Genomic DNA, 8,814 nt, shown 5'->3' with positions numbered 1-8,814 from the left:
TCACAATTACTTTGCTACAGTTGCTTGCGCATGAAGGTGACAGAAAAACAGTGGAAGCAAGTGGAAAGACAAACACAGAGAAGCAAGCCAGACCCCTGGTATAAGGGAAACATGTCTTGTGCAGTTGAATGTCAGAATACGAACACGAAAACAACATGACCCCCATTTCTATAGAAATCTGTTATTGAAGAACTTTTTAAGCAAACATGGACATTTATACAACGTCTTCTACCTATTTATGTCCTTGCCGCTGGCTAGGCAGTACATTGTCCCTTAATACACAAAACCATCTGACAAATGTCAGGATTCAGTGTTCTACACTGCAATGTAGAAAATGTTATTTGTCAAGAGATTTGTATGCCTTCAGTTTTTCTTTAGTTTAGATGCTGGGTTTCTCCCATATGAAGATCTCCCAGCCACTGTAAATTAGGCCATTTAGCTGGACCCTTTCCCCACTGACCCTACTGTCAGGAAACCTCACCCCATTGCAAGTGTTGGCTTGACACTGTAAGACAACTTGTCTTCCAGTACAATACAGTTAAACTAATTGGAGGAGGCTTCCAGAATATCAATAATTTTCTGATGTAAATTGACCTCTAGCTTACTTTCTACCACCAATTAGGCTCTGCCCACAAAAAATGGGATTTTAGGATAGGGATAGGGGGTTTTGATATTTGCTGCTGTATTGGTTGGTTAAATGTGTGTTTTCACCATTTTTGTTTTGGCACACAGAGATGACATGTTTTGTGGTCAGGTTATATATAAAACCCAGGGTCAGGGTTCAGGGTTTAGGGAGGAGATAGAAATTCAGCCTGGCCCTTTCCGAATAGCCACAGTTCAGTATGCAGTGCAGACTTTTCCGTAGCGGGTTTCAGTAGACTGAACTTTCGTGGTCATTCAGTTGGCATATTTTGGGTCCGCCTCAGTATACTGAACATTTCAGTATGGGTACTAACTTCCGGGTTTTATGCAGTATGGATCGGATGCATCCTTTCAGGAAATTAATTGTATTTTACCACCCACAATGCTGTGCGAAATTAAACGCAAAACGTCACTTCACGTCCGCCTCCAAATCAAAACAAACGAGCGTGGATTAATTGAATAAATTTTTAATCTAGAGTTAAAGTCCCGACTGAAATCACTACTTTTAATTAACAACAGAAACTGAATTATTATAAAACCTTTCCCCCTCTATTTAAATAATGATTTCCATATTTATGTCTGCGTCTTTATTTGTTTATTTTACTTTATATTCTGTATCTTATTGTCTTTCATTTGTATTTTCCTTTATGTACTGTATGTTATTTAGTTATTTAATCTGCCTTTTACTTGATTTACATTGTATTTTTTTTTTATCTGACTGTATCATAGACTGTAAAAATATGTACTGTATGAGCATTACTCTTGAAAAAAAACAAAAAAACGGGTGGATGCGGCCGGTTCGGGAAACGCAATTGACGTCACTTCCTTACTGAATGAATCCGAAGAAGTAGGAACAAATATCTGCCTACTGTGCGCGCATACTGAATAGTAGGTACTAAACAGTATGGATAGTAGGTACTGCCTACTGACAGATTGAGTAGGTACTTGGCAATTTGGATGCACCCCCTGTTTCACTCTGAGGCGTCCGCGCATGCGCATTTACAATCCCGGAAGTAAACACGCTGTGTGTTATTTCCGTAGCACGCGTGCAGCTGTGGAGAAGGTGAGTGGATTCACATGGTAAACTGGATGTGCTTTTAGACTTGTTTAAAACTCTATACTTCACTGTTTTGATTATAAGTGAGTGCGGACTCGGACCTTGTAGCCTGCCGGCTCCTCTCTCTATTCACTCTGGTTCTGTTGTGCTGTTGAACTCTTTTGGTCTGATCTGAGGTCAGATTCTGGTCTGTATCGTTGTCCAGGTGTAAGTGTCGATTTATGTGAGAAGCAAAAAAAGTACTTGTATTTATTTAAAACACTTGTAAGTCTCTGATTCCCTAGTCCTTTTAAAGATACACTTTGTGTTGATTCTTTTTGTGTGTGTTTGTTCAGCTGAAACAGAGCCAATAAGACACATTTGTTTACTTTGGTTACCCTGTGAGATATTTAATTAAAGGGTATCAACCAATTTGTAAACGTTTTGAATAAAAAGAAGGTTATATCGGTTCTGATGTTACCCAGGAGTCACGATCCTGCAACTGATTAAAGCAAAGTGAGCATCTTCTCTGGTACTTTGTATGTATTCACTGCAGTGAATCATATCAGGGGTATGGGTATTCACTCACAATTTAAAGAGGTCCAGAAAAAAATATGTCCAGCAAGTGTCTGAAAGACCATGTTATCTAACTGGTATTATGACTTTTTTCTTTTACATATTTTGATGCTGCCTAGTAGTTGTGTACATCTGCAGACAGTCAACAACTGACCATCAAATACAAAAAGTTAAATTATCTTATTTTTTTTTACAACAGTTGTCATTATGAACTGTTGGAGGGTATATTGTTATTATACAAAAATAAGAAAATGAAGACAATCAATGTTATTTTCTTGTTTCAAGTAAGAGTACAGTCTTTGTTTGTCAAATTAAAATGCAGAAATTCCTCCCCAGAATAAATACTACATATGCTTTATAGGAGGCAATGCAGCATTTAAGTCAGAAGGAACCCAAAGCATTTACAAACTATGCTGGGCTACAAAAATTGTGTCAAAGAGTTTGTGCTATACTAAATGTTTTGACTGAGTGAGCACCGGCAGTAGTTACAGTCTGGCTTTATGATTGTGTAACATTGATTTGTTCTTATCCAGGTATCATCATCATTTTAATTCATCATTAACACGCTCATTGTAGGGCAAAGGCACATTTTGCAACATAGGGATTCTGAAGTGTTTAAGCGTGAAATGTTTCTGTGTTGACAGCGTCTTTCATGGACAGTTTGTTTTCAGGGTGAACAAAAGGCCCTTTTCACACATGAGCCCCTGACATTTCTAGATAATTCTAGGACATTCAAACCCCCCCAAAGATACCACAACTGCCTCTCACACTTGCACCATACAACAGGAAACAACTAGTGTCTTTACAGGAACAAACTAAGCAATTTTCTTACTGAGTGGGCTGCTGCTTTACTCCAAATACTTAAAAGACGACCCCTGGATGTGTAGGACTAATGGGACATCCTGGTTTGCTAGATTACGAGTCTGTCCAGGATTCGAGGGACCCTGGGCCGTGTTAGAATATCGGAAGTAAACTTTCTTTAGGAGAGAGGTTTGGTACTGAACCCTCTGCCAGAGGAACGTAGTCCAACACAGTCTATTCTTTTGTCTCCAGAGACCTGGGGCACGTAGGATATACAGGTTGTGGAGGCATTAAAGTCCATCCTGTTATTATTTTCTCTGTGTTACTTAGTTTGTAGCTGTTTCATTTCAGTTCTCATTAAACTTCTCAATCAGTTGTTTATTTATATACAGCCAACTCACAACAAAACATATACCACCCGTCCTCCTTGCCATTACTTTTTTTTTCCATTTTTCCAACCTTTAACACATTTTATTTTTTAATTTGACTTACATTTGATCATCTGATGTGTTACTCTTACTATTGTACTGTAATTTTGGAGCAATTTGGCACTAGAAGTCCAACCTAGATTATCGTATAACGTATCATAGCTTAATGTAGCGAAAGAGGACGTGACTGTTCAGTCATGAGTTTGTTTTCTCCTACAGGTCAAATAAGAAAATAAATCACCATCAGTTCTGCATCTTCTTCATCATCTCCTCCTGCCGTCATGAAACCTCCTACAAACTCTCCCTCCCCCTCTCGGAAGAGAAAAAGATCACACAGTCAGCAGGACGATCCTACACCTGTTGACATCAACACACCTGAGAAACAAGATAAAAAGAAGAAGAAACACCAGCGAGACGAAGAAGGGTTCAATCTTCCTCCTCCTGCTGCAGTGGAAGATACGAGCAGTAAGAAGAAGGAGAAAAGAAAGGAAAGAAAAGTGGAGCAAGAGGAGAAAGAGATGCACATTGCTGTAGAAACAGAAACTGTGGTGGAAAAGAAGAAGAAGAAGAAAAAGAAACAGAAGACGCTGAGTGAGGCGAACGTTGTCACTGTCACGACAGACCACGACAACGGAGAGACTTCAAAAAGCGAAAAGAAGAAGAAGAAGAAAAATAAAAAACAGAAGGTTATCATTGCTGAGGTCAAAACAGAAAACACAGAGGCAGGAGCCCTGGTTTCTGTTAAAACCAAGAAGGAAGGGGGGGAAAAAAAGAAGAAGAAGAAGAAGGTTGAGAGTGTTCAACCAGTGATTTCAAAAGAAGGACAAAATGTGGAAAAGAAAAAGAAGAAAAAAGTGGAGACTGTAGGAGGAGGAGAGAAGCCAAAAGAGCATATTAAAAGGATGAAAGAAAGAGGAGTAACAAAGAAAAAACGGAAAGTGAAAAGACCAGCAGAAGAAGATGATCAGTGAGTTTTTTTTCTATTATTAAGTTGGACTGAAGAGTCAGTGTGGAAATATATTACGTTTTAATGTAGCGATAAATAAAAAAAGACATTTTAGTAAAAGGTTGGTCTGTGCGAACATAACCAAATGTTGTAACTTTTTAGAAAATAATTGTACTACTTTTTAGCGATAGGGGCATTACACCTAAATGTTGTTTTAGGTGTAATGTTGTAGAAGCGAAAACTCAAAAAAAAAAAACATTCAAGTCCAAATGTTACAAGATAAAAGTCTGCTCCACCAGCCAATCGGAGCACAGTGTTTCCTTTGTCCTTTATCTTGTCTGAGCACAGTATTAACAGTGTGTTTCCTGTTCTGTCAGGACTGACTCTGCGTTGTTGGATGAACTGCAGGAGTTCATTCCTGATGTGAGGAAGAAATCAGTGGAAGAGGTCAAGATACTGGTGAGATATGATCTACAGCGCTTCAGGAACTTCAAACAGCAAGGTACTAATACAGCAAACACGATAAACCACCAAAACATACATTGCACCATAAAGATCTTCAAACAGCAAGGTATTAATACAACAAAAAGCAAAGTAATAGTACTGCAGACATAAAAGTATCAGGACTTTAATGACTTCAAAGCCCTGAAGGAAATAGCAAGGAATACTCAAATGAACAAGGTATTAAGGTAGGCCCACAAACACATCAACTTCTACAAAAAATGCACTTTCCTCCTTCACCAGGGGTGTCTCTGCGTCGAGGGCGGTGCTCTGTGGAAGAGAATCTGATGATCAGAAAGAACGTCGCAGACTTCCTGGCTCTGATCGGCATCAGCTCACCTGTTAAGCTTCTGTTTCCTAAGAGGTTCAAAGGGCAGGAGGCAGAAATCAAGAAGCTGAGAGTACAACATCGCTTTTTGGAAACGATTGGTGTGTAGGCACACATCGTCTTCATCATCATCATCATCATCATCATCATCATCAGGGATAACCTAGGTGTAGTAGTTCATGTCTGTCTCTCGATGTTTCTGTCCGTTTGTCTCTCCAGCTGAGGGGATCCCTCGGACATGTCATCAGGTCTACACCAGAGCGAAGAAGATTTTTGACGACAGGAACCACATGGGAAGGTCAGCGGCAAAAAAACATGTCACGCAAATTGCACGAGATCTGACAGCACACTTTTGCACAACCTCTACAGCCTCAAGAAATATTGTTAAAACTTCTGAATTAGGTTTTCACAAACATGTTGGTAAAATTGTTATTGTATCTGTATGTTACCTTTACTTCTATGATTTACCTGCAGAACACCCTGTAAGTCTCTTTATGGTCTGTCTGGTATACTGCCTGTATATACCATGTCTCAGATTTAGCTGCAGAACCTTCTCTGTCATTGTCTCCAGTTTGTAACACACTGTATGTATGTTCTCTGTCAGGTTCTCAGAGGAGGAGATGAAGTCTCTTATCAAGTTACAGAAGATCCATGGGAACAACTGGAGCATGATCGCTATGAAAATGGACCGCAGTGGCTACGCTTTAGAGAAACGCTTTTCCACCATTGGTAAATCCCAGCACACATGACTTTGTCTCCTCCAATCTTGTCTTTTTTCCCAAGTCCTGCTAAAACAACGTATACCTATGTTAAGATCTGACAATGACGAGATCAAATTCACACTTAAGACACAATTACTATGTTACTTAGAACTCATGGATCAGTGAACAGTAAACTGAAGTTTAGCCCTCACTGAAAGCTGGTTTGTGTGTCTGTAATAACTGTGTCTTACCTGTGTCTGTACTGCATGTGTCTTTCCAGGTGCAAGTCATGGTATGTGGAGTACAGAGGAGGAGTCAAGGTTGAAGGAGGCTCTAAAGGCTCACCTGGAGGTTCTGGTTCAGCAGATTCCTGCGGGTTCAGGTTTGAGCAGAGAGCAGCTGTGTAACAACCTGCCCTGGGCCGAGGTCAGTCAGAAGGTCGGGACCAGACACTGGGTCCAGTGTCGTCTCAAGTGGTCAGTATTGGCTCTGAAACTTAACTGGCACCGAGACTATTTTGTTACTCTTAACACCTTAATGAAGATAGACATGTGGTTGTTCTGACAAAAAAAGAAACATGAAGAATATTATACTTTTGTAGAAGAACATATTAATATTGTAGGTGCTTTGTGGCCTGATGTTAAAGCTACCAAACTTGGAACTTAATGACTATCGTGTGATGGTTTTTTGTCATGAAAATGATTACTGTTGATTTTTTTACTGTTTATTTAACAGAACCAGAACATACAAGAGCAAATAAGAACACACAAGAATTCAATCAGACTCCCTTTCCATAGTAAGATTGGAGTTGTTAAATCAGGCGTTTGGGTATTTAGATAATAAAGGGTCTGTTGTCCAATTTCAAATGGTCCATGTATCCAGTTAATCAGGTAGTTATTCAACATCTTGAGCTGTCACGATGTTTTCGGATGCAGGGGTGACTGGTTGTCAGTTGTTTAGCTGTCCAAGTGTTTAGATGATCTTGTTGACAAAGTGTCGGGATGTTCATGTGTGTGGTGTCTGTGTGTTTCAGGTTCTCCCTCTTAAAGACAAAACTGTCTCCAGGTGTCAGCGCCTTCAGCAGAGGAGCAGAAGGACTTCAGGCTAAAATTCAACTTATCAACACGTAAGATCTACGTTAAGATTGTCTAGTGGAGAAATCAGTTTAATGGCTGTTAGAGCCAGGGGATCAAATGCAACTGTTAATACAACTTAACTATAATATGTATGTTACTACTGCTAATATTAGAGATAATTCATTGTGTGTTTCAGGTTGAACAACATGCATATTGATGATATGGCAGACATCGACTGGGATGAGGTCGCTGATAGTATTGGGTGAGATCAAAGGTTAAACTGTTAGACCTGTGTGAAGTGTGATGTAAGCTGATCTAGAGTGCTTAATAGATCAGTAGTCTGTTCATCTTTTCAGAGTTCAGGTTAGGAAATTTACTCTACTGGCTTTATGCATCTGGGTGTAATGTTGCCTTTGCGGCGGTGCTCTGCACAGCTCTCCTCAGAGAGAATAACTGAACACCATAGATCAGAATCAGCTTTATTGGCCAGGTATGCTTACATACACAAGGAATTTAACTTTGGTGAACTGTGCTCTCTTATGTACAAGTATAACATTAAATATCAACAATAAGCACAAATAAGCAGACTAATATATACAAGACTAAATAAGAAACAGTGCAGTGTTGAGTCGTGCAAAAGATGCTGAAGTAATATGATGATAATAATAATAATAGTAATAGATGAGAAGTAAGTGCAAGACATTCCAAATAGCAGTATGATTACATATTTTATATTAGGTGAGTAACACAAATAAATCAACATCATGTTTCAATTAGTTTTTGTTAGTAGTTAGGGTTGTTTTTTGTTCAAATCTGTTTTGTAGGACTAATTTGTAACAGTAGACACGATTATAGAAGTGATTCTGTTTGGACTAAAAGTAGCACGGTGTTGTGTTTCAGCAAAGTGACGCCTGTGTGTGTTCAGAAGACTTTCCACCGACTGAAAATTTCCAGAGTTCCTAACTGGACGAGATTATCATACGGAGGTCAGTACTGGAATGTTTGACTTAACTGTCATGCAGCAGTAGTTTCTTATTTTGATACCTGAACAAACTTCATCTTACAATGTGGTACTTTGTCTTACCTTGATTCTTAAACCTACTGTGACACTTGTTTGTGTTATTTTAAAACTTGTATTGTTAAACTTTATCTAACTGTGATGGTACTGTGACGTTATTGTTATACTACGTCTTTCTATTGCGCTTTTTGAAACTTTAAGACCAACCCATTTTCATAACAAAGTAAACATTCTCCTCATTTGGACTTGTGTTCATCTGTTTTTTTTTTTGTTTGTTTTTTTAGAGATTGTAGACTTCCTGCATGCAAAGGTCTGTCCTGTCCTGAAGAAGAACCTGAAGAAGTTAAGTGCAGAGGAGGTGCCGAACACGCAGCAGCAGGAGGACACGTACCAGCTGTCAGACATCTTCAGCTCAGAGGAGGAAGGTTTTGTCGAGGTGGACAACAGTCAGCGTTCAGGACGCAGATAGGTGAAGAGACATGAACCGAAGGGAGAAAAAGGAACAGCAATCTGATTGGTTGTCTCTCACCAGTGGACAGACTTATCTTGGACTACAGTGAATTGGGGTTTTAAGTGGTTGATGGGTAGATTGTCAGTATCTATGTGATCAGAAATTTGATGGTTTACATTTTTCTAACTTTCTAATGAAACAATTTTTAATGCTACCCGTCTCAGCTTCTTTCATCACCTTTCTGGTCAAACTTCAGAACGGATGAGTTTCAAGTTCAATTAGGATCGTAAGTCTGTACAGCTATAAGTAC

At 39.2% G+C, this 8,814-nt stretch overlaps 1 protein-coding gene across 1 annotated transcript; it reads left to right on the top strand.

Moving 5' to 3' along the window:
• The first annotated feature begins 1,549 nt into the window (after window positions 1-1,549).
• LOC109989153 (transcription termination factor 1) lies at window positions 1,550-8,718 on the top strand. The gene is made up of 11 exons (XM_020640794.3): window positions 1,550-1,705; window positions 3,703-4,450; window positions 4,807-4,931; window positions 5,174-5,359; window positions 5,478-5,556; window positions 5,863-5,987; window positions 6,240-6,435; window positions 6,993-7,085; window positions 7,232-7,297; window positions 7,936-8,021; window positions 8,338-8,718. Exons 2-11 carry the CDS (start codon window positions 3,765-3,767, stop codon window positions 8,520-8,522), a joined length of 1,827 nt encoding a protein of 608 aa, XP_020496450.2. The 5' UTR covers window positions 1,550-1,705; window positions 3,703-3,764; the 3' UTR covers window positions 8,523-8,718.
• Window positions 8,719-8,814: the final 96 nt, after the last annotated feature.

Source organism: Labrus bergylta, chromosome 2 (genome assembly GCF_963930695.1).
Source record: "Labrus bergylta chromosome 2, fLabBer1.1, whole genome shotgun sequence".
Lineage (NCBI taxonomy): Eukaryota > Metazoa > Chordata > Actinopteri > Labriformes > Labridae > Labrus > Labrus bergylta.
Note: the sequence above shows the minus strand (reverse complement) of the source record. Positions and strands in the feature narration are given on the sequence as shown.